Source organism: Engraulis encrasicolus, chromosome 24 (genome assembly GCF_034702125.1).
Source record: "Engraulis encrasicolus isolate BLACKSEA-1 chromosome 24, IST_EnEncr_1.0, whole genome shotgun sequence".
Classification (NCBI taxonomy): Eukaryota; Metazoa; Chordata; class Actinopteri; order Clupeiformes; family Engraulidae; genus Engraulis; species Engraulis encrasicolus.
This window is the reverse complement of record NC_085880.1, coordinates 41,737,910-41,765,298: the sequence shown is the minus strand read 5'-3', so window position 1 is coordinate 41,765,298 and position 27,389 is coordinate 41,737,910. Positions and strand designations below refer to the sequence as shown.

Genomic DNA, 27,389 nt, shown 5'->3' with positions numbered 1-27,389 from the left:
CCAAAGCTAAGTCAGCATCCCAAGCTGTCCAAATAGAAAGAAAGGACTATATAAATTATGCCTTCGAACACAATTCAAATAGGCAGTAACTATATCATAATAAATTGTATGGACCTTTTCAAACACCCCGAGGACACCTAAATCTATAACAAACTTTAATTAATAATATGCCTAAGATTTTGTATTTCACATGTGTTGCAATCGATGTATTTCACATTTCACATTCCAACAACTTCTTATAGCTATCCATGTCCAAAATGTGCTTTATGAATTACAATCCCACACACATCATAAACCGCATCTTCCAGTGCAGTTTCAGTTAACAAGTAATACAGTACTATAGTAAACACAAAAACCAGTGTGGATTCCCACACACAGTTTACAACTCACAGTTTACACACACAAACACACAGTAGAATTCTCCACGCACGCACGCCACACACCAGCTGCCACTCACAGGCCTGGCATTCTAGCTGAGTGTGTCATGGGCACACTAGTGATCCGATTCCGGAATACTGTAATCAGAAACAATGGGCCTGCTCTGGGAGAGTAGAATGGAATCCTATGGAATCTGTGTGAGGCACATTCCGGCAGGGGGCATAGCCCTGACCATCGGATGCCGATTGCGGAGGCGGTCCCTGCTGTGGAGGCAGGGGCTCTGACTTGGGGCAAAAACATCAGGGCCGGGCAATTTTCAGCGACAGACCGTTCTCGTTCAACGCATTGAGAGAGTCAATGAAGGCCTGCGTGACAAAACAATTTTTTCAGATATTTCCGGTCCCACCGTTTGGAAAAACACAACACGACCATAATGTATATATTATTGTTTCCGAGTGTGCTATCCGATTGGGAGGTCAGCTGTAGCAGCATGAGGACGGATACCACTCCATTGAGGGGAGGAGCAGGTCAAAATCATCATCAGTCCACCTGGCAAATGCCCTGTATGCCAATCCAGCTATGTGTGGAGGTGACAGAGGCCAGCCTGGTCCCCGCTGCCTGCTGCCATACCATCTGCATTCCTGCTCCTGATGACAAATGCTGTGCACCGAATAAAGACCAGCAGGCCCAACAGACGCCTCTATTTACCAATACAAGGGCCTGCTGCCTGCCTTGCCTGCCTGCCCGAGCAGAGGAACATGGCCACACTCACACTCACACTCAATGGCATTTTTAAAAATCTTATCTTCTGTTTACATCTATGTTGAATGCTAAATGTCAATTTGTACTGTGTTTATTATTGATCACTTACTGTTACCAGCCCATCACTGTTACCTGTCCTGTCTTGCACTTTATGTCGAGTCTGTAAAATGCCAGTCTTGTGTATGTCTATGTCCTGGCATGGTATAGAGAGAAAACGTAGTTTAATTTTCCTTGTATGAGACTTCTTGCATATGAGGAAAGTGACAATAAAAGCCTGACTAAGAGTTGACTTGGGGTAAACTTCTTTGGTGTATTTTTATAACTTTTTGTTACTTGATAACTTGATAACTCTCAACTGTAACTAACCTCATGTGTGGACAGAGTTACTTTGTTCCCAGTTTAGTCTATATGTTGTAGGTTGTATCAAAACATCCACCTAAAACAGTTTTGCAGCGAGCAAGGGAAAAGCAGGCATACAGTGACAAAACAAACAAACAATGACTTGATCAAAGAGCCTGTAGATAGTAACCCATCAAGTAGGTAGTAACCCAGTACTATTAATAAAATTTAGCAGATTGTCAACGCATATACAGTAGATGCTTTAGTCAGTCTTAAAGGCTGTGTTGCATAAATGCAGGCACTGGTCTTAATGTTTTAAAACACGTGACAACATCCCAAAAAGCCTTCTTTTTTAAACAAGGCACCCAAGGAGAAAATATCCACGCAAATCTGAACTGATCAGGTGAGAAATATTAAAACTGTCTTAAGCATATGACAACATTCCCACCCATCAGGCTTGTATGAAATGTCAACGCTGCTAAAAGTAAATGCTTTTCAGCCTTGAAAGGTCTATGATTGCAAAAAATGCAGAGTGCATGGCTCTTGACTGTTTTTAAAAAAAAAACACATACACCCATGACAACCGTCCCCAAATATCATTATTTTTTTAACTAAGGGGCCCCAGGAGAAAATATCCACGCAAATCTGAACAGAGAACTGATCAGGTGAGAAATATTAAAACTGTCTTAAGCATATGACAACATTCCCACCCATCAGGCTTGTATGAAATGTCAACGCTGCTAAAAGTAAATGCTTCAGCCTGAAAGGCTATGTTGCAAAAATGCAGATGTTGGTCCTCTAAGGTCAACACATGAACAACCATTCACCCAAATAGCCGCTTCTTGTTTTTAACTAAAGGGAAGGGCCAGATGCGAGAGATCGGCAAATATCCACGCAAATCTGAACAGAGAACTGATCAGATGAGAGAAACATTTAATTCGTAAGCATATGACAACATTCATATGCCCATATATACCCATCAGGCTTGTATGAAATGTCACCACGGACTGACTAAAAAGTAAATCTTTCAGCCTAAAGGCTTATGTGGCCAAAAATCGCAGATGCAGGTCTTAATTGGACCGTTTTAAAACACATGACAACATCCCAAATAGGCTTCTGTTTTAACTAAGGGGCCAGAGGAGAAAATATCCATGCAAATCTGAACAGAGAACTGATCAGATGAGAAATATTATAAAACTGTCCTGAGCACATGATAACATTCCCTATTGCATATCCCCATCAGGCGTGTATGAACATCAAAGGACTGAGAAGAAAATACCCACACAAATTTGAACAGACTCTTGGGAAGTATTCCAAGACCCTGGTAGTAAAGCAGGTTAAATTACCCTTGAGTTAGTGGTAAAATTCAATGTATACCCAAGGAGCCTTGAAGAAGTCCTCATTTTCCTCAGCTAAATGACCACCGTGGGTGGATTATGGTAAAAAAAAATACATATATAGCTGTAAGATATTCAAAAAAAAGTTGTGGGATACCAACAACATTTTTTGAAAATGAACTAAACCTGGCCAAAGAGCACCATCTTAACAAAGTTTTTTACAAAGTTCCTGGTAGCACTCCAAATGGACTTGATTCTTTTATACTGTATATCTGTTGCGCTCTTTTGCCTTTATTTGACAGGATAGTGCAGATGGTGGTTACAGGAAAGTGAGTGGGGGAGGACCAGAGACTGGGGAGGCACGGCAACAGACTCGGCGGGCTGGGAATTGAACACATTGAACCCAGGTCGGCCGCATAGCAAACGAGTGCCCTTCCATTTGTGCCACGGTAGGGCCCGCTGGTGCATTATCTATTAGGCAACGTAGTAGGTTCATCAATTCTTGAACGTTAACTTAGCCAGGTTTATCACTTAACCATGTTCTTTGAATTTACTACCATGGGGTGGATTTCTCAAAACCAAAGTCGCTTACTACATTAGCTACTTTGCTGTTTTCAATGCATTTTCCCATTGGCAACTACTGAAGTTGCTAACAGGCTAACAACTTCTCTTTTGAGAAACTCACCCCTGAACAGAGAAGGTGCATTAAAACATGACAGCAGCAACACTAACATTGTTCAATCAACTTTCAGGAGGGGGGACTCAGACGTCAGGTGCTACAACCACAGCGTATTATAAAAACAGAAATCCAAAAAAAGAAATCAAAAGAATCCAAACAATAGTGCCATTAGCTGTCGGAGTTATGCAACCACCAGCCATGACGTGCGACTACTACTGACCCCCATAAATCCACGAAATCAGGCTGAATCATTTTGTTTGTAAACAGCAGCTGTACTTGTGCTGGCTCTAAAATCTAGAATGTAGAATCTAGAATCTAGACTCTAGATCAGTCTGGTTCTCAACCTTTTTTGAACAAACCTCCCCCTTGACCTCATCATAAGCCTCCCAACGCCCCCTTGACCACATCACAAACCTGCCAACGCCTCCCTTACTATTAAACATTTTAAATGGACTAATACCCCAATGACAACTAAGCACTGCCCCCTCTCAACTGTATCCTTCTCAACGCCCTCCTAGGGCACCCCAACGCCCCCCGGGCGGCTGTAGCACCCCCGTTGAGAAACACTACTCTAGATGGTCAATTTCGTGTGGAGGAGCATCTCTTGTGCACAGGTCACCTGCAACTCTATGCATGTATGGCAGTATGGCATGTATACTGTACTGTGTGTGCATGCTGTATGCATGAAACCTACGCATTTGTATCCAATAAGTCTTACCTGTACATAGTAACGCTATCCAAAGGCCACGCTCTGTATCAGTCATGTGATTGGACATTGATGGACATCTATAACCAACACAATGTTAAAAAAAATACTCACCCCTGCTGGAGAGTTGACCACGGCCAAATTGTAGCCATAAAGCATGGAACTGCCAAAGGAGGTTAGGAGAGCGACCGCCAACAACGAGGGGGTGAGATGCTGCATGACACAAGGAAGAAGAAAACAGTCAGGATACGAGGACAGATACGTACAGCTGGGTTTATACCAAAGAGGGTAGATTAATAAAAAAAGATTCAAACCCCTCCCACCCAATGCAAAAGAGTGTGCTCAAGTTGGGCAGAGAGATGGGAGAGTTGGGTCTCCTAAGGGGGCGTTGTCCCCTCCTTCTTATTCTCTTTTTGAGGTGTTTGCACAAGAAGTGTGTTACCGACATCTACAGTGCAATGGGGACTCCATTTATTCTCAAAGAACGGAACCGGAAAAGAACTAGAATGAAGTATCTCTCTCTATAAGATCTCTGCCTTTACTAAGAAGCTAGTTCAGGAGTAAAACAGGTTAAGTTCAGAGGTAAATCATCTAAGAGCCTTGAGTCCTCATTTTCTTCTATTAGGTGATTTACCTCTGAGTTTAACCTGGTTTACTCCTGAACCAGCTTCTAAGTATAGGCCCCAGTTATGCAGGAAATGTCAACCTAAGAATGGCTACAAACGGTCATTTGCCCCATCAGCTGTGGCCATTCTAAACAAAGAACTGGTTATAGTAACAGAGAGTAGATAAGCTCTATGTGCTACTCAATAGTCTTTTAGCAGTAGTATTGTAACTTAAAATTGTATATAGTAGCAACACAGTGCATAGTAACTCAATGTAGAAAGCTCTGTGTGCACCTCTTTGGCAGTGGCATGGTAACTTTCTAATGGTTTTAATATTTCTAAGTGACCTGCAGAGTAATGGGATTTGACTTTATTCCTCAGTTTTTATCATATATATATATATATATATATATATATATATATATATATATATATATATATATATATATTCTTTTATTATGCTGACTGTGATGTGTGTGTTTACTGACTGTCTGCCTTGTGTGTCTTTGTCCCACTACAAAAGCAAATATTCCATTGCATGTAAGTTTAATGGACAATGAAGAAGTCTAAGTCTACGTCTAAGTCTAACTTTACTGTACCTTTACCTATGGTACCTATATGGGTTGCATGTTTGTAAACACCCCTGGGTGCACACCCCAGGCTGCATGGGCATAATTTTAGGTGTGGATGATGGGGACATGTGTGTCCCTACCACTTTTGAAATGACGCCCCCCCCTCCCACCACCACCACCACTTTATCACAAACATAATGCAAAAACAGCATACCCGGACAATTTGCCATTATAATGTCCCCACCACTTTCCAAGCCAAACCTACACCTTAGCCTGGCTGTGCACTCTTCAACCTCAGATTGTTGGAAACTTCTAACAAAAAGAGCTCATGTGGTTGGCTGATTAGTATCTTGGCCCTCCTCACAACACACATTTTACCCATAGGAAAACTGCTTTAACTGTTGGACCAGTTTACCTATGTGTACCAATAAAGTAAACTGAAATGAACTGAACCATGAAACCTATATGTTGGATACAGCCTAATGGATACAGGTACAGATACCGATACAGGTATTTTAAACAGTTCCATGCACAGCTCCTAGGTGCTGGTAAACGCAGGAGTGTTCAATACTTCAAAAGAAAGAAGTCTACCGCACACTTTCTTGAGTTTATGCTTGTTTATTTAGAGTGAACAATGCGTTCCGCCTCAGTGCGTCATCAGGCTCGCCCAGGTATTGTTTGATACAGGTGGAATATAGCTTTGAATGCTAAACCTGATGCAAACATCTCTTCTTGTTTTAATACTAGATTAATGTTCACTGAACACTGTCCTGTGCCTTCTAAAAAAATAAAACTTGATTATCCCAAACAATTCAGTCGAAGCAAAAAGAAAAAGAAAAGATGTCTTGAGTATTGAGAATATACTGACAGATTGTCAGCTGAGTAGGTTGACTGACAGACAGACAGACAGATAGAATCAGTAGAGTAGAGAGACAGAGATTACACACGTCATTGCACACACACGCATACGCATACGCACACGCACACGCGCGCACACACACACACACACACACACACACACACACACACACTGCTGTGGTTGGTGAGATGAAGAGTGGTTCATCACATGTGCCTAGCTGAGGGGTACATATCAAAGAGCAGCCAAAAAAGTCAATAGCTGGAAAAAGTGTCATAGAAACACATACAGACAGAGACATCAAGACAATCAGACAACCCTATATTTCTGTAAAACGGTCATAGCATACCAATGTTATTACATTACATTACATTACATTGCACTTAGCTGATGCTTTTATTTCATTCAAAGCGACTTCAGGGTTTCAGGGTGTTGGTTACACTCCCTGGAGCATTCAGCCATGGATGGAGATGTAGGGAGAGGTCAGGGAGGATTCGAACCTGCAACCCCTAGATTGAAAGACCAACTCTCTAACCACTAGTTGCCCACTTTTTGCTCCATGATTATATTAGCTGAACAAGTACCGTTATTATAATTCACTGATTCTTGAGAAAGTGGCTAAAACAGGTTGTAATCTTGAAAGAAAAAAACGAAGTGAATTACAAAATAATATAGTATATCCTCGTAGACAAAGGTCTTGGCTTTTCAGAAATGCACAAGGCCAATCTCCCCATTTTCCATTTTTTTCAGAAATCATGTTTTTCTCCGATCATACCTTGTTTTTTGTCAACACCGTCAGACACAATTAAAAGCAATAAAAAGTGTATTGATTTGGCTGCATATGTATCTGGATTTTTTATAAGTGATTGTGTGTGTTTTTTTGGTTCACACATAACGCCTTTTAAATGTTGAAAAAAAATTCACTTTCATTCTATTAAATACTGCTTCAATGTGTTCTAATTTAAAAATATGTTCTGTCAGACAAATGTTTACTTAATGGCTAAATAGATCAAACATATTTTTTTTTAATTTCACAAATATTCGTGTAGGCTTAAATTTTGCTATTACTTTGATAATTCAAACTACAAAGAAAAATTTTGTAAGCACATTCATTTTAAAAAAATGTCCAAAACTCCTTCTTACGATGGTGACTTAAGAACTGACGGTGGTGACAGTAATGCTGAAGTGGTGAAAGAAAGTGACCTATCTTATTACCTACATTTAGCAAAATAAATAGCCCTCTCAAGTCAAATGACATCTTCATCCTACATAAATAAACACTTTATTTTTGTGTGTGCACAGTATGTTTGGTGCATGTGTTTTTTTCTTCAATTGTTAGATACTCTAGGAAGTAGGCCTAGATTATTGAAAATGTGGCATAAACAGGTTTAAAGTTGTTCAAATTCAAAATATAGAGGTGTATTATCATAGATGAACGTCTTGGCTGTGCAGTGAATGTATTGGCCAAGCTCCCCAAGTTTTTACATTTTTCATAAAATGGGCTCTTTCTTGGTTTTGTCACCAGCGTCAGACAGAATTAGAAGTAAAAAAATAAGTTTAACTGTATTTCAGTGAATTACTTTTACAATTCAACATAATTGTAGATACTTATTGGAAGCATATTCGTAAAACTTGTCAAAAACATGTAAAACACATGCTTTTTTGTGAACTACATCAGAGTGTCACCACCGTCAGGTTTTGTGACAAAAAACCCTCCAAATGCACCTCAGTGGAGGCTGGAGTATAAGTTTGGGTCACAATTATTACTAACATGTCTGGTAATGTTTCATTAACCAGCACAATTTAGTAAAATATGGAATAAGATGATGAGCGGAACAAAATCCGACGGTGGTGACATCTGACGGTGTGAGACAAAAAAAACACTCTTTTACATATTGTGCATTTTTTGCTCACATTAGCCACTTCGTTTTCGCTCTGTTTCTTAGGGGCTTCATGACGCTTCTGAAAAAGTAGATATAATTAACATTAATGTAACAATAATACTATTAAAAACCGCGACGGTGTTGACAGTTTATGGTTGGGACAGTACCAGTGTCCAAACAAATCATCAAATTGAGGAGAAATTAGTATAAACTTACAGGAGCTTCAGTGATGGTGAAGTACTCAGTAGATCTAAAGGTTTGAAAAGGGGTCCTAAGAAAGGACAATGACCTTGCGCATACCTGATTTTATTGTCTTTTTAAATAAATCTGACGCTGGTGGACTAATATGCTGGACACACTTTGAGCAATCAGAAAATAGTAGTAAATATTTGCTTTTACAACGCACTATGTGCATTATCTGCAGAACCACTTCAATATGGACTTTCACATCATGGTGATAGAATTCCAATAATATCAGTGATTTTTACATTTTAAGTCAATTGAAATGATGATGTCTGTCCTTGGGACAGCTGTTTTTACAGGGTGTGGGCAGGTTTATAGCCATGAAAAGTAATAAAATTACACTTAAATATTTCAAACGACTGTACATTTATGTAACAGACCCCTGTGTCTTTACCTGGATTCATTTTGTTCATGAAAATGTAGTTTATTTTCAACAGAATTGGCAGTTTATTGCAGAGACATGTTTTAGCCGCTTTCTCAAGAATCAGTGAATTATTAAAAAATAAAGAGGTTTAAAGCCTCTCTCAAATAAAACCAAACTATTTGTGCCATCTTTGCAGTGCTTGTCCACTCTGAACTAGGGATGCAAAAGATTAATCGATTAATCGACTTTAATCAATCAATTCATTAATCGATTAAAAAACAATAATCACAATTAATTGTCAATTCAACTGACAAGAGACCCAGGTGAAATGGGAATGTGAAGAGTGTGTATGAAGAGGGGTGGGAATTGTGGGAATATTTAAATCACCTTTGGATTAATGAATTGAAATAGAATTAATTTAAATGTGGTATTTTATCTACATTTTTTATTAAAATGTTTAGATTTAGTAGGTTTTTTTCAAGAAACATTGAGATTTTGGGGGGAAACGCCGCTTATCAATTAATCGTAAGTCGATTGATAAGGCTATCAACTAATGATTAATGAATTAATCGATAATTTGCATCCCTACTCTGAACAGGGTCAACTGACCTAACCACAGGTGTCTCATGCAGGATTAGACCATTAGGGTATCCCATGGGCGGATGGATGGATGGATGGATGGATGGATGGATGGATGGATGGGTGGGTGGACGGATGGATGGATGGATGGGTGGGTGGGTGGGTGGATGGATGGAAGGATGTCCCTTGAAGGAAATGTGTTCCCACCAACTGTCAAGCCATCGGAAACACTTGCCAATGTGTACCGGTATGTTATAACTTAGAGTTAGTGGTAAATTTGGAAGGCACTTTTGGCTTATTTTGAATGAGGAATTAACCCTTAACTGACCGCCAACAATGAGGGGGTGAGATGCTGCATGACACAAGGAGAAAACAGTCAGGATACGAAGATAGATACGCACAGCTAACTACGAGCAGGGGCATATACTAAGAAGCTGGTTCAGGACTAAACCAGGTTAAGTTCAGAGGTAAATCATGTGATAGAAGAGCCTGGAGTCCTCATTTTCTCAAGAAAAGCTCTTGTATTAGATGATTTACCTCTTTATCTAAACCTTAACTTATCCTGAACCAGCTTTGTAGAATAGGCCTCAGTTAGGCAGGACTTGTCAACCTAAGAATGGCTACAAACGGTCATTTGTCCCATCAGCTGTGGCCATTCTTAACAAAGAACTGGTTATAGTAACAGAAAGTACAGAAGCTATATGTGCTCCTCAATAGTCTTTTAGCAGTAGTATTGTAACTTAAAATTGTATATAGTAGTAACACAGTGCATAGTAACTCAGTGTACAAAGCTCTGTGTGCACCTCTTCAGCAGTAGCATGGTAAGTGTCAAATGTTTTTTTTTTATATGTAACTGAGTGACATGGAAAGAACAATGGGATTTGATTTTATTCCTCAGTTTTCTATCTCATCATTTATACACCAGTATGTATATATAGTATATCCATGTATTCTTTATTATGCTGACTGTGATATGTGTTTATAAACAGTATACTGTGTACAGGTCAGGTAGTTTATTTTTTTAAATGTATGCTACTGTCCATTCACAAATTGTATCTTTTAGTGAATATTTAGCAAGTAATAAGCTAATATTTCCTGGTCTGACCAAAGTAGAGTAAATCTTGCAGCCAAAGATGCCTATTGCCGGTCATTCTAAATGGCTGATATGGAGAAGATCCATCTCCTCATATGTAAAAGTGTTAATGGAAATTGACGGGGACATGAAAAAGATAACACAGCCACTTCTATCTTTGTTTTACTTGAATGGGACTGGAGAAGCAGTGTCAAGTAGCCAACTGGGGACAAATTAATGGGAATCTAGTACTCAGTGTAGTAGTGATCCATGTATTAGTGGACAGCACACTTTTTGGAAATGAACTAATAAAAATGACTCAACCTTTAAGACCCTTGAGAATCAGGCAAGTTATGCCTTTCTTTGAGTTAACTTAGCAGCGTCCCACCCACCCCCCATAGGCCGAAGGATCATGTGACAGAAGTTTGTTGGAGATGCTACAGTAGCCTGCCCTGTATATTGCTTACCGCTTTCTCGTGGGGCAATCTAAACACGGCTCCTAGGAGTTCCTCAAGCAGTGAGCAAATATTTAACACTGTAGCATACTGTCAGCTAATATTGACTCTGCCACAAAGAATGGGTCATTTACCAAGAATCCGTAATAAGAATAAGAGTAGCCTATGTTGTAAATGGGCGCATGCACAAAATAATGAAATAAAACCATAATGGTGTAGTGTGGCAGCGTGACTGAGCTCTGAGGCCTCAGGCCCTGACTGACAAGAGCCTGTTGAGGATTTTAAAAGACCATCTACTGTAGTCTAAAACACACAAACTGCGTGTAATACAACTATGATGGGCATAATACTACCATATACTAATAATTCTGCTAGTTAAATATACTGATAAAGAATTCATTGTTCAATGTTTACATATTTCATCACTGTAGGGTAGAGAGAGAGAGCGAGAGAGAGAGAGAGAGAGCATCACACAGGAACTTGACTGAAACGGAGCTGCTGCAGTGCTCTCATCATGAGCGTAAAACTTAATTTGGAGCAGTTAAGTGGTCAGATGCAGCTACTTATGCATACAACACACGTGAGGACCAACGCAAAGACAATGTCTTGTGACATCTAATCAGCTGTATCGCCCACTTATCTGCTGCCCAGAACAAAGATGACTGTGGCTTAGGCCTACTAGCTGCTTGATTAATGAAGCCAAGTATGATCCTATTAATCAATATTATTAATCTCGCCTGCCACCAGAAATGGAGAATGATTAAATATCACTCCAGAGTTTGGCTGGCACATGTCACTTCAGACTGGAAACGAGGCTGTCATTTTATGAGCAGGCCTGCCTGTATCACAGCTAAAATAATAATAATAATTTAACAAATCAGCAATAAGTCAGCAAAAAATCGCAACGCAAATGTATAGCCTACACAAAATAACTAGACTAGTAGGATAAACTTGGATACTTATACAAACTTGTATTAACCAACAGACCATAGGAACCAGGTTGGATGCAGAACATGCAGAAAAGAAATCCCACTCTATCACCGACAGACAGTTTGCTGATTCGGCACATCGTGCCACATCCATTTAGCGGTGGACATGTAGAAATGTGATTATTGGGCATGCTTACCGTTGTGATCGTTCCAGGTGCAGTTATTAATAGTTCCTCAGCCATTTATATAGGCGATTGATCATACAAAGACAAATCCGGAGTTGAAGAAACAGGTCTGGCGTGTCCTAAAAGTTGACTTTACAAGAACTTTCACTTGAGACTGTCGGCATCACAACCAGGTTTGTTTGTTCATTTTTGAAAGTACAGGCGTAGTCATGTTCGAGTTGCCGGCGGAAGACCCATTAGCTTCAGTGATGAACGACGGTCGGTCCTGTCATCCCAAGCATAGCTTCACTGTCCCGTGTCGTCCTCTCCCTCTTCCTCCTCCCGGTAGCAGCAGTGGCCTTGTGGCCCGCGTAATGGGCAGAATCATGTGATTGAGAGCAACGTGATTCTGAGAGAAAGGCTGGTGAAATCAATTAGCTAACTGAATTTACAAAGACCTCGGTTCCTGTGCATGGAGCCAATGGAAACTCTCGGTCAGTTTGTGGTAACGTTACCTTCTGTGTGAGGACACGAACTGCGTTTTGCGGGGCACGTTTCTATTTAATCCTCTTTCCATTTTGGGTAGCCTATCAAATGCGTAAGAGGGATGGATATCATGACATGTATTTGTTTATCAACATTATACAAGCAGCATTAAATAATATGAAATGTATGGGTGTTTAGACCCACAAGGTTACTTTTTTTAGAGTCCCTGACCCACTGTAAGGGGCCCATAAGATCCGTTCAATTAGGTGCCTCTGGTCTGGTCTGCTGAGACGGGGGGCTGTAGCCTAATTCCTCGCCATGGAAATGCAGTTACAATCTTCAAATTATCTTCAAGTTTAGCGTGATTTTGCCTCATTTTTCTATTTACTTTGGAAAAATATAATGTATACTGAGTTGGGGTTTGCTGCTACAACATGAATAACCTTGGCCTAGCTAGGCAACCTATCCAAGATGTGAAGACACATTAGTTTGTAAAATTGTGAAAACATGTGGTTTTACTTTGAAAACAAATGTAAAGTAGGCCTATAGAATAGAATGGAATAGAATAGAATAGAATAGAATAGAATAGAGTAGAATAGGCCTAGCTTTTATTTGCCATTTAGGCTTACTGCATTGAGCAGTCCTTGTTCAAAAGGCAATGCATGTTTTTGAAATATTTATTAATATCTATTTTCATTTATTTACTTTGCAGGCAGACAGGCAGACAAACATACAGGCAGGCAGAGAGAGAGAGAGCTAGATATGGGGGGGGGGGGGGGGTATGTGTAGTGTTAAAGTTGAGTGGTATAACGTGCTGCATTTTGCAACTGACCAACAACTGATTGATCATACTGTTGCTAAGTTTTAGAATAAATTTTAGAATATTTAGATAAATTTAGAATAAATAAATGGCGACTCTGCCATTGAAGGTCACCCAGAAGACTTTGTTCTTGATACCAGAAGTGTCCTAGGTCTATTGCTATCCATACGCGATAGGTGTTTTTATGATTCATGGAGACGACATCTTCCTTAACTAACATCATACATGTATACGTGTAACCTGCTGACATGAGGAAAATAGCATAAAAAACGTTGCCACCATTTTGTCAATTGTCCATTGCCTGTCATTTCGCCAGAGATAAGATGCTGCCTATTTAGTGAGACGTTGTGAGACTTGGTCTCATTTTCATTTCTTTTTAACCTTTATTTTTTGTTCCACTTTTACTTCTTTTATTTTCTTCTTATTCTTTTTGTGGTCTCACTTTTTCTATAATAAATTGTATCCTGATCGGTCCTTTTAATTACGAAGTCAAAACTTATTTTATTTTTGCAAGTGAGTTAGCTAAAACACAACGCAGAGTATTCAGCCTTTAATTTTTATTGGAGAAGAGAATTTTGGAAACGTCCAAAATCTAACAGTAGACAGAGATAGAGGATAAGAGGGATGAGTGTGAGAGAGAGACCTTACCAACGACTTTTGTTGGGGGTTGGGGGATAGAGAGCTATACTCACAGAACTTGTGTCTGGATTTGGAAGATCAGTGAAAGCTGTTATTCTGAATCCTGAGGACTTCAACTACTGTAAATTATCCTCTTGTCTTTTTACAATGTCCCCTCTCAGAGTTAAAAAAAAAAAAGATCTAACCCGTTAAGCCACAGCTTTATAAATTTGCTGTTACCAGAATGGCAATGACCAAGTCGTAGTGCATTACTATAGGCCCTGTGTTAAGTAGTATTGTAGAACTATGGTAGTTACATTTTCAATGACAAGCGTGCCACTGGAGGTACGGCGTGCATTAACAGGCTAAATGAGCCACAAGCCTCTCTGTGAGAGTAGAGTATGGGTGCATCCCAATATGTGACCTTGCCTCCTCCACTTGTGCTTGTCTCCTCGTCTCGCCTCCTGGCCCCTCCTCCGTGGAGAAAACGATAAAGTTTCCCAGCTGTCAGCCTGGCCACAACAACTTTTGAGGGACTGTTTTTCATTCACCATCCCAATTGCAAAGAGAAAAAGACTCTACAATTGACCTTTTGCAAGATATTGAAATATAATGCTGTTGTCAGTGATGTCATCATGACGAGAAGCAAGTGGAGGAGGCAAGTGGAGGAGGCAAGGTCGCATATTAAAACACACTCCACGAGTTCAACAGAAGCTGTCAGTCACATGACTTCCTCCCATGATGCTGCAGTGTAGGCCACACATCAATTACAGCTTCACCTCAGGATGCACGAGCAGAAGATGAGGCAGGCTGTAACCCTGCCCCACACACCTCATCCACTGCCCTGAGCAAATGAATGGATGAATGAATGAATGAATGAATGAATGAATGAATGAATGAATGAATGAATGGATGGATGGATGGATGGATGGATGGATGAATGAATGAATGGATGGATGGATGGATGGATGGATGGATGAATGAGTGAATGAATGTCTTTATTGTCATTCTACAGGTACAATGAAATTAGTAAAGTGCAGATGTTCCCAATGCTTAAAAACTACATAAAACAGTTGAGAGTGCCCTGCGGTGGTGAACCGGTAGGGGACTCGCCTGCCATGTGGCCGACCAGGGTTCGATTCCCGGCCCGGGTCAATTGCAGATCCCTCCCCATCTCTCTCCCCATGGGCTTCCTGTCCATCTCTCAAACTGTCCTGTCAAAATAAAGTCGTAAAAGATCAACAAAAAAAAAGAAAGAAAACAGTAAAGAGAATAGGCCCACTAAAACACTGAATAAAAAAACTGCAATAAATAACCAGAACAGACACAGACAAACAATACACATATACACATGTCACATACACACATCACATAGTGAATGTCTACAATACCTACAATATCTGTGCAAGATTTAGTGTGCAGATGGCTTCTGGATACAAACTGTCCTTTCGCCTGTTTGTTCTTGTGCACAGAGCCCTGTAATGTCTGCAGGGTTGTCAGATGAGGCTGATGATTTCCAGCCCAAAAAAATCTCAAAACCCGCCTAGAAGCACAAAATGATTTCTTTGGCAAAAATTGGGCGGGTTTTTCTGCGAAATGTCATTTTCCCCGCACACGGCCATGCTAAGCAGCCCAATTGGGCGGGAAACAGCCCAATCTGGCAACACTGAATGTCTGCCTCAAACAGTTTATGCCCAGGGCCAGGGGTCTCTAATGATGAATTTTGCTTTCTTGAGGCAGCAACAGGAGAACACTAAAGCCCCGTGTACATCGAAGGCGAACTAAGCATTCTGCGCGGCGGAAGTCATTGTTTCTCTATGGAGGGAAGGCGAATAAAGCTACCAGAGCGAATTCGCCGGGAGCGTAGCTTCTTGAGCGACCAGAGCGAATTTTGACGATTAAACTCAAGCTAATCTTAAGAGAATTCGCAATGAACTGGTTCGGCGAAAACCAATTGGAACGTTCATATCGACGAATGTCCCAGGCTGTCAAGACAGAGCCGTTATGTGATTAGCTGAATCAAACATGTCAGTGCAGCGTCCAGAGCGAATAAAACGAATTCATGGCGAAACTTCTTCAACCACCCCAGCTACCTGGGTCGCGTAGGTAGCGCCTGATGTAGCCTACACGGGCCATAATGCCGTGTACAGACCAAGAGAGAACGGAGCGAATGAAGCGACGGAAGTCATTATTTCTCTATGGAGGGCACGCGACCAGCGCTACCAAAGCGAATTCGCCAGGAGCGAAGCTTCTTGAGCGACCAGAGCGAATTTTGACGATTAAACTCAAGCTAATCGTAGGCGAATTCGCTATGACGCGGTTCGGTGAAAACCAATTGGAACGTTCATATCTCCGAATGTCCCAGGCTGTCAAGCCAGAGCCGTTATGTGATTAGCTGAATCAAACATGTCAATGCTGCGTCTGAAGCGAATACAGAGAATCCAAGGCGAAACTTCTTCTGCTACCCAAGCTACCAGGCAGCTCCGTTCGCTTTAGGTCTGGATACGGCATAATGGTGGCTGACAAAACTGTCTGCAGCAGGTGCGAACTGTAGGTCCAGCACTTTGGTATTTTGCAGGCTGGTTGGATGAATGAAATGGAATTTCCTAAACATTGCCTGTACAGCTTAAAGTGATACTGTCCCATTTTTTGAAATAAGCTCATATTACACCTCCCCTGTTCTCTGAGTATGCCCGTGCAAATTTTACCTCCAAGCTAGCAGTTAACATTGAGTCCTACGAGACCAGTTAGCCGTCTGCTGGTCTCATAGGACTCAATGTTAAGTGCTAGCATGGAGGTAAAATTTGCACTGCCATACTCAGAGAATGGTTGAAAGTACAAGAGAAAGGTAAAACTCAATTATTTAACTTGAGGTGTAATATGAGCTTATTTCCCAAAATGGGACAGTATCACTTTAAGTGCATTTTAAGATTTGCATAGAGAGTGCTTGAGTGTGCAGCTCTGCATCTCCAAAATATGAATTCAGCATCACATGAGAAAACCAATTGACCTTTGAACTGTGCTTTTGCAAATTGTCGAATAAAAAGTCTATTGTCAATGCCATCTTCAAGTTCAAGTTAAAGAGTTTATTGTCATTGTCAAAAAAGGCATCAAAATTACAATACAAGTACAATACTTAGTAGCAGCAGGTTTTCAAGTAAAGCGCACAAGAGGTAAAAGTGACACCAGTGCTTGGCCTGTTTCACTACTTTCTATTCTAGATAATACAATATCTGTTAGGTTCAAACCCTTAACATTTGTAAATATGAAACACCTGAAATGAAAGACACAGAGAATCCTTAATTAAGTTTCAAGCCGGCTTGGAGAGCGGATGGGGAGAACCGTCAGTCACCATTTTCCCCACTCGTCCTACCCGCTGTAATATCTCCAAGCCATATTTATTGTAGGATTGTCCCTGATAACAATTATCTCTATCCGCTAAAGGGAAAAGGGGGCGTACCCGGATAGAGATTAATTCATTCACACACACACACACACACACTAACACACGAACACACTAGCCAGGCTGCGCCCTCCTAGTGACGCAACACCTTCGGCGGCGCTGCAGATCGAATCTCGATTGCAAGTCTATGATAATCAGGCAACGAACACACAGTCCTTGGCCTGCCATGTGGAGATGCAACTCTGTTGTGTTTGGGCATTCCATTGTTCTGGTACAGATAAAGTCCTCGCACAGTCCAGTTATCTTCTGCAGCCTTGAACAGGAATTCTTGAATGTGAAAGGGCACCTTTGTGCCAAGGCAACATGTTTGCTCTCATAACGAATAAAATACAGTTCCAACATTTCCCCCTGTTTATTCTATATAGAGGCAAACATTAACATCATCCAGTGATGACTTCAAATGATTTTTTCTTTAAATAGGTACACTTAGAGGCCCCGAGCATAATCCCCTGGGTCAGGGAACAGATCAGGGACCTGGATGGAATCGTCAGATTGGTGTGGAGGCTCATGGTCTCCACCAACAACATCATCATAGTGTCATCGACATCACTATCCTGTCTAGTTAGAAGAGCATATAGGTTTGACATTTTTTCTTCCATTTGTGCAATGGCAGTGGTACTAAATCTGGTGCACAACACTCTAATACAAAGAATACAACAACATCCACATAACGTGAGGATCGCCGCAAATATTGCAATAGACATGATTATGGACGCTGCCAACTGTCTGTATTTGCCAACATGTCAGAGAAACCATCCCACACTGAAGTGTCGACCCTGGAGTGGTCTTTCATTTTCTTTTTGGTTGAGGGATCCCAGTCCCTCTATCGCCCTGGTGACACTTTCGTCAGCTGCCGTATTGTTCGGTATGAAGGAACAACATTGATAACCAAAAATAGAGCACACACTCCTATCGGCCAAAAGCATATCAACCGCAATACGAGATTGGAATGCCATTAGGCAGGTTGCCTTCAGTTGTTCATGGATGGCCCTGAACCCGAATTCAGTTTTGTTGCCCAGCGCCTGCACATTTATAGTGGATGTTGTTCATTCTGTCCACATTTTTGTTTATAGTACACCACCAACATACAAATGATTCAAACCCTGATGCAATTTGATTCCACATTGTAGCTCTCTTATGTTTGTTTTAGGTTAGGTTAAGGGGTGAAGTTTCAGAACAAGGTTTCATTTAACATGTGCCCTATACACATATTTGTTTGATGCACTGATTAATCCTAAAATATCTCTCCTGTTTGAGACATGTGCCATCCACATGACTCAATAAGACTTAAGTAATTTCCGAAACAGACTTTGAGCACAGTAAATGATGAGAAGTAAACATCTTCCAACACCCTCCAGTTCATAGGTGCATGAGTGATTCTACGATTCCCCTACGCTTTTGGCAAAAGCAAAAAGTCAAATATCAGTATTTTTCCCAACTAAATGACCTAGATGTTTACATAGTGCCAAACAAACAAATTGCCAAGCTTAATCTTAATAGTTAGTGGAATTGGCAAATCAAATCCACGGACTTAAAAGTGTAGCCGAATCAGAGAATCACTCGCATAGCCTACATCAAGGCAGGCTTTTTCAAACATTTGTTTTAAAAAAAAAAATACGCTCTCAGAAGTCAACTCATCCACACACAGACATTAGTGTGGAGGAGGTGCGCAGTTGTAACAGATTAGAGAGCATTATAATAGAGAAGAAACAAAAAATGTTTTGTTAGTTTAGACAAAACAAATCCCAAAGCCGCCCAACCATTCTCTCATAATCTATAATCAAAATAAAATAGATAGCTCTACATTCCCGGGGAACAACAATCTATCAAGAGCAAAATTATGAAAAAGAAAATTACTCTGGTCAGTATCTGACTATTGTGGCTCACGTTTACATTACAGTTCCTTACAGAATAGGCGATAAACGCAAACTGACAAAATGTGGTGTTGACCACATAGTTCATCCAATATAGAATGTAGAAGAAAAATTAAGAAAAATTAAGCATGCCGTACAAAATGACTATACCCATAGTATTGGCTGTCTTTACATGATAGTTAGGCCTGCATAAATCACTTTGTAACAGAACTGAAATATATTGGCATGCAGTCCTCACTGTCCTTTTGTCATGAGGTCATGGTGATATAGGGGCCTAGCCCAACTCCTGCCAATAATGTCAGTACATTCAAAAATGTATTTTGAAAAAATAAAAAATTGAGTATGAGTAATATTTGAGAATCCAATAATATTTGAGAATCCAATAATGGATTATTATTGAGAATCCAATAATAATCCAATAATCCAATGCATTGTCATCACCCAGACATACAGATCACTAGATGAACCAATCAAAATGTAAGAGATAAAAAGAAAGAAAACACAACTGCCATTGTAAAATACGCAACTTTAAAAGAAAAATGAAACAAACAACCAGACAGACCCTTTATCTGGTATAGAGGTCAGACCTTGTCTAACTTTTAGGTCAAACTTTCCATGGTTTGAAAGAAAGAAAAAAAATAACAGTTGTCATTTTATCAAGTGTTATAACTAAAATTATTACCCAATTGAAACAAAACAAACTCTGGGAAAATCTTGTGAAACTTATCAAATTAAAAACAAAATTCACTTAACCTAGCGATCATTTGTATTGTCTAGGTTCCTTCCATTCATATCAGTTGTGTTTCAGCTCGTTTCCATAACACTGGGCCTGTTCCTCAAAGAACAAAATATATATATATATATATATATATAGGGAAAACAACTTTCCTTCATGTACACTCAAGCCAGATCAATTTGAAATCATATCAGAGCAAAAAATGGTTGACTTCATGTATCGGTTACATAAAACATTTTGTAACAGAACTAAAACCTTATTGGCAATCAGTTTTCACTTTGATTGCAAGTTGACGACTGAAATGAAAAGACAGAGAGACAACTGTCTCTTTGTTTATAAATCAAACAAATGAAAATATAAGGATCCCAACGTCATCAAATTCAAACTTTTAAAAGCAAATAGAGAACATTGACATGTCTCATCACACACCATGTGAAGCAATGTTCACACTTACAGTATTAAACTAATGACAATGATAGATATTTAACATAACTTTAAGCTTTGGTATTGTTTTATCTAGGTCGGTGTTCAGTTTTTTAGGTCTTATTGTCTTTTCAGTGACAAACAGGTGGTTTAGCATACACTGTTGGAGGTTTCTTTCTGTCTCTGCCACAGAAATTTGCATGTTAATAACTGGGCCTGCTGTGTCTGATAAGGGGTGCCTGCAGAAGACCTTGGGCTACTTAGAGAGAGCCTCTGAGCCTTTTAATATCTATCCGAGCTAATGTAAACATCTACACATAGGACACTGTTATCTTTGCTTGGGCGACGTTGTCAAGCGCCTCTGTGTATTCAGAGTCTAGTTTATCAGAGTCAACATTGTGCTCCAGTCATTAAAATAAACCATTAAAATTAAAATTATTAATTCATTAAAATTAAACCAAACCCATGATCCATTGATCAATAACTCATCAAAATAGAACATAATAAGGCAAGAAATTCGATGAAATAAAACAAAGAAATAAGTCATAGTTAAACGTCAATCAAAACAAAATGACAACCTAAATTTCTAGAAATGTTCAGCACATGTGACCTAACTCTCAGACCAGGTCCAAATTAGGTTTACTCACAGCACCTTTGGGCCATCAAATAACGCCTGCGTTATTTCAAGATCTCAAACCCATTGTTCTTTAAAAAAAAATAAGAACAAGGAGAAAGCTTCATCTATTCTTTAGAAGAAACAAAGACATTTTGGTACTGTAAATCATGAAAGCAAACTCTTTTGCAACTACACTACACTACCATGACAGTGCACGGGGCCTTTAGTAATACATTATGACTTGGTCATTGCCATTCTGGTAACATCTAATTTATAATGCCGTGTCTTAAAGGCTTAAACATTAACATATTAACTTTCAATTGAAAATAGTAAAGAAACAACATAACTCCACAACCCCGTTTTCTCCTAATCAAAAATAAATGGGTAAGAATGTGTGGAAAAACAAAATCATGACAAAATCCTACACCTCAAAGTTGAATTGTAGAATAAAATAAAAGGCTTATTCTTATTTTAAAAATGTTGTTTCAACATGTGCACTCCCAAGCTCCAGCTAACTCTGAACACAATAGAGTACCTCCACTAAACACTCAAAAAAAATTCTTCCACTCTCAGACATATTTAGGCACTCACTCCACAGATACACACGTACACTCCACAGACATATATACAATCTTTCTCACACACACAGTGGGGTGTCCCACTAGGACAATTCATACAACAAATAGGGCCCACACAGACAGACAAACAGATATCCATATTACTTGCCTTGTATGACACAGTGTTATACAAATACAATTATTATTATTATTATTATTATTATTATTATTATTATTATTATTATTATTATTATATGGTAGGCTATCTGAGACATTAACTGCTCAGTGAGTAATCCAAATGGCTGTCATTTGCTTTTTCACACTAGTTTTGCTATTTTTGCTATTTCCTGCATTGCAGTGCGGCTAGCACCAGAGTCACAGAGGAAACGTACGGGGGTCCCTTGGACCAGAAGGGTAATTTCAGGTCTAATTTTTTCTTGGTAAAACAATCCCTCTAAGTTTAGAACGACGTCTACCTCTTCCACATCCCCGTCCGTTTCCTCATTATCATCAAACCAGTCTACTGCACTAGGATTTTCTCTATGCACGATTTTCCAGTCCTTGCATTGCATTTCAGCAAGGAACTTTTCACTTCTTTTGCTGTTACTGCCCCCCATTTTGTCTCTATGAATTTAGTCCAACGTCACAACACCTACAGTGCCTCTATTGTTGGATACACTTTTCAACAAGATAGCGATCAACGATCGTTTGTGGTAAGATTCACTTCAACCTCACAGGTGGAATCTTCTTGCATACAGGCTTCCACAAAGACTCGCTATTTGGACCTTGTTGTATTGGTATGAAACGTATTACCGAGTGGTAATACGAATCCTTTCACGCACACTTTCTCTCAACGCAGAGAACACAGAATTTAAACTAGTTTCTCGTACTAGTTTCTCGTACTCGTACTACGTACTTTACTTTACGTAGTCTTCAGATTTTAACTTGTTCAACAACACAGAGGAGTCTGCCCTCCCTTTTTACCTGATAGAGTCTAGAATTGTCAGGGTTTTGTTTTCTCTTATTTTACCGTTTTTTCATTCAATCCTTTTTAAATAAAAAATAAAAATGTAGGCCTACTCACGATTCTCTGGTCTTTTCAAGATTCCCGTCAACCGTCGGATCCCAGCCTGCGAGGGAGAGACCAGTCCCGGAAACGGGTCTTAGTGCTGTGGCCACAGACTTTCCTGGTTCCCTCCTCGCGTGCTGGAATCGTCGGGTATCTTGGGATCCGGTTCTGAAGGACCAAGTAAATGTTAGGTTCAAACCCTTAACATTTGTAAATATGAAACACCTGAAATGAAAGACACAGAGAATCCTTAATTAAGTTTCAAGCCGGCTTGGAGAGCGGATGGGGAGAACCGTCAGTCACCATTTTCCCCACTCGTCCTACCCGCTGTAATATCTCCAAGCCATATTTATTGTAGGATTGTCCCTGATAACAATTATCTCTATCCGCTAAAGGGAAAAGGGGGCGTACCCGGATAGAGATTAATTCATTCACACACACACACACACACACTAACACACGAACACACTAGCCAGGCTGCGCCCTCCTAGTGACGCAACACCTTCGGCGGCGCTGCAGATCGAATCTCGATTGCAAGTCTATGATAATCAGGCAACGAACACACAGTCCTTGGCCTGCCATGTGGAGATGCAACTCTGTTGTGTTTGGGCATTCCATTGTTCTGGTACAGATAAAGTCCTCGCACAGTCCAGTTATCTTCTGCAGCCTTGAACAGGAATTCTTGAATGTGAAAGGGCACCTTTGTGCCAAGGCAACATGTTTGCTCTCATAACGAATAAAATACAGTTCCAACAATATCGATCTGCAATACTTAAAACATAAATACAGTAGAGTAAACTAATATCACGGATTAGATTTCAGTTTTCCTTTGCCTGGATTGTTGTGAAAAATCCCTGCAGGAAAAACAAAGTTGTAGATCGCTAACTGAAATAGGCCAGAAGGCGTCAAAAGCGGTCTCCCTCTTTGCCAGGTTGGGACTGGGAGCCTCCGTTTTGTTTTTTCCCCCACATTCAATTCATCCGTCCATTCTATTTATTCATCACCCCTTCCATCCATCCATCCTTCCAGTTAAGAGTTCCTCCATTCATCTTCCTTGGGGGCAGCAACCTGCCAGGCTTTCTCTTTAGCTCTGAGGCATTTATGAGCTGCTGGGGATTGACAGCTAAAATTGTTCTCGGGACTATTTCAGGGCCCTCGGATGAAGAAGAAAAAAAAACAAAAAAAGAAGAAAAAAAAACAGGGTGCAGTGGCTTGAGTCCAGTCTCTCAATGCTTTGTCCAGGGCCGCTGTTAGGTAGGCCTACAGTATAAGCAGAGTAAGCAGAGCGCTTAGGGCCTCAACAACTTTGTCCCCCAAAATTGGGGCCTCCTAAATTGAGATTGACTGAAAAAACGTATTATTATTATTAATATTATTAAATTATGAGGGGGGCCTCCTTATCGGTTATGCGTAGGGCCCCCTAAACCTTAACAGCGGCCCTGGCTATTTCAGGGCCCTCGAATGAAGAAGAAGGGAAAAAAACACCAAGGTGCAGTGGCTTGAGTCCAGTGCAGGCTTTCCATGCTTTAGTCTGCCCTTGGTGTGCCTGCCAGAAGATTAAGTAGGGCCTACTAAAGCCGCCCGCCACTGCAGTAAGCACCAAGTTGCTGATGTATTAACATTACACCATATTGACTTGCAACAGAGGAAAGACATAATCAACATCAACAACATCTAATGTCTTTGGCGAATGCAGAATACACTGGCGTAACAGGGTTAGTGAATGTGTATTAGTTTTTTAAAAGGGAACCTGTCTTGGGAGATAATAATAATAATAATAATGCCTTCATTTTATATAGCACCTTTCAAAACACCCAATGTCGCTTTACATAATATCAGTGTAAGTGTGTGTAGGTGTGTGCTTGTGTACACTAGAAGCTAAAGACCTCCAAAAATACAGTAGATGATCTTGAAAAGAGGTGTTGTTAAAAGATGGGCAGTGAAAGGGCATTTTGAATGTGGTTGGGTAGGTTATTTCAGAGGAGTGGGGCAGCTACATGGAAGGCTCTGTCACTGGTGGCCTTGACTCTAGTGCGGGAGATGACCAGCTCGCCCTTGGAAGAGGACCACAGCAATCTTGATGGGTTATAGGAGAGGAGGAAGAGTCTTCACTTGCTTTTTTGAAGGTGTAGAGCAGTCATTCTCAAACTGTGGGCTGGGGCCCACTGGTGGGCCGTGAAGGTATTCCAAGTGGGTTGATTTATTTGAGTTTTAGGCTTTATTGGGTCAGTTTGTGAAAATTTCAAGTGGGCCCCAAGTTGAACAAGGTTGGAAACCCCTGGTGTAGAGAGATGACCCCACATTTGTTCTCGTGATCAGATAAGGGAAAATGAAGGCATTTTTGGCAAATCACTCATTCATCTGGTGTTTGACTGACATAAGTGTTTCTTTTTTCAATATTCATAAAGGCAAGAAATTGTTCATATTATCATGATGGGCTACAGCAATAAATGTATGTGCTTCTCAAATACTTTGTCATAATCATCCACATCCCCAAAAGTGTATTGAAATTCTATATATTATTATTATACAAGTCAGCCATATTGTGGTTAAGTACGTACTTATCACTTCTTTGAAATTTAACTGTTCATCAACCTGATATAAACCATCTATTTAAAATATACAAAAACCCCATTCATGTCAACGGAGTATAGGCTCAATCAGAGACGTTGTCTCTGATGAAGGCTATACTATGACCGATATATATTGCCATTTTAAACTAAATCAAATATGATTGAGCTGTTATATTAAAGCTATTTTAACTATTTTTTCCCCGAAGACTTCTTTGGATACTATTGGACAGTCTATTGGAGCCCTCTGTGGGTGCATTTAAGGTCAACGCAGTCATGACCTTCTCCTACCTGCAGCTAACAAACCTCACCCTGCTTAGCCTATTGACACAAGGGTAGCACAAGACACAGGCCTTTTGACTAAGGAGGAATTTCTCTCAGATGTTAGCAGCTAGGTGTGTGTGTGTGTGTGTGTGTGTGTGTGTGTGTGTGTGTTCGTGTGAGTGATGTGCTCTCTCACAGCCTATACGCCTGCTGTGTCACATGTGAGAGAGAATCTAATCTGAGTGGACAATTGTGTGTTTTTTATGGAGGTACCGTAGCCTCTTGCGGACGGAAGGCTGAACCTAAATGGGTCACCCTCCAGGCAGGCGTCACTTAGCAACCCCCCATCCCCCATCCCCCATCTCATCTTCCTCATCCTCTCCCCTCCTTTTTTTTTTTTTTTTTTTACTCCCACCTCCTCATCACTTGTTTGCAATTAGCCAAATCTGCTGCTAAAGTTTAGGAGGCCCTAAGCATAACTGGTCAGGAGGCCCCCTCATAATTAAATAATAATAATAATAATAATAATAATAATAATAATAATAATAATAATAATAATAATAATAATAATAATAATAATAACAACAATAATAATAATAATAATAATAATAATAATAATAATAATAATAATAATACGTTTTATCTCAATTTAGGAGGCCCTACTTTTGGGGGCAAAGTGGTTGAGGCCCTAAGCGCTCTGCTTACTCTGCTTATGCCTAGCGGCGGCCCTGCTCTCCCCTCCTTTAAATGTTTATTTTTACTCCCACCCCTTCATCACTTGTTCACAATTAGCCTACTCTTGGAATGACACAAAGATGAAGTGAAGGAGGAGCCAGCCGGATCATGGCCGTAACTACCATTGAGGACACAGAGTCATGTCCTCAGTATTTTCTTCAGAAATGTACAATCTATCTGTGATGAAAATCGATATATGTTCAACAATGATAAATTCAGTCTGTATTCGCCACTCCCATTTATCCTCAAGGCAGTAAACGTAAGAGTTTGACTGAGGTGTTTGAAGCATTCTAAATGTAGGCTACATGCAGTACAGCATGCAGTGTTTGAAAATGTCTAGTTACGGCCCCGAGCCGAATGCCAGTTTTTAATGGAGTTTCATCAGGTCATTGGCCTCCGTGGCTTCTCCTGACCTCCCTCCTCAAGCAGGGCCGTAACCAGACATTTTCAAATACCGGGGTCAAATACTGCTCGCTGTACTGCATACTGTACATTTGGAATGCTTCAAACACTTCAGTCAAGTTCTTTAAGTTTGTTTTCATTAATCAATGCCTTGAGGATAAATGGGGGTGGTGTATACAGACTGAATTTATCATTGTTGATCACATATCAATTTCCATCATAAATAAATTTTACATTACTCAAAACATTACCGAGGGCATGACCTCTGTGTCCTCCGTGGCTTCTCCTGACCTCCCTCCTGCCTCTATTTAGCCAAACTTTTGCCAGCAGCACGCCACACGGCGACATGCCGGCCACCTCAAAAAAAAAAAGAAACGAAATCAGACAGAGCACGATGGTCATTATGGGGAAGGGCTGGCCTGGGCCAAAAAATCATACCAGACATTTTCAGCCAAGACCGGTCCATTCGCCATTGAGAAAGACCACGAGACATTTTGGTCATCGGATATGAGTTATGCTGACCACAACAGCCAAAATGTACAGTATATTTAAATCTGACTCGGAGAAGATTGCTGTAGCAGCATGAGGACTGATACCATGACTGTAGCCTACATAAAGAGGAAAGCCAGGCCAAAATCATTAGCAGTCCAACAGGCGGGCAAATGCCCTGTGTGCCCTATGGCCAGTCCAGCCTTGGTTATGGGGACTGAGACCATGAGAGGGAACTCTTGTGTGCGTTTGCTGCTGTCTGCCTTTGCCCCGCCGTCGTGCCGGACAGGCTGCCAAGAAGTTGTTGCAGTAATTGGTGGCACGGTCCTGAACTGAACCTGGAC

The 27,389-nt window shown here is 40.4% G+C and overlaps 1 protein-coding gene across 1 annotated transcript in view; it reads right to left on the bottom strand.

Annotated features, from left to right (window-relative positions):
* Positions 1-12,162, bottom strand: part of slc2a15a (solute carrier family 2 member 15a) — a 52,757-nt gene extending 40,595 nt beyond the window's left edge. Inside the window, exons 1-2 of the mRNA XM_063191297.1 lie at positions 11,957-12,162; positions 4,316-4,414 (exon numbers count right to left, since the gene is read on the bottom strand). Of these exons, the coding sequence (XP_063047367.1) occupies positions 4,316-4,414; positions 11,957-12,001 (144 nt within the window). The 5' untranslated portion in view covers positions 12,002-12,162. The remainder of the gene's footprint in view (positions 1-4,315; positions 4,415-11,956) is intronic.
* Between the last annotated feature and the right edge of the window lie 15,227 nt (positions 12,163-27,389).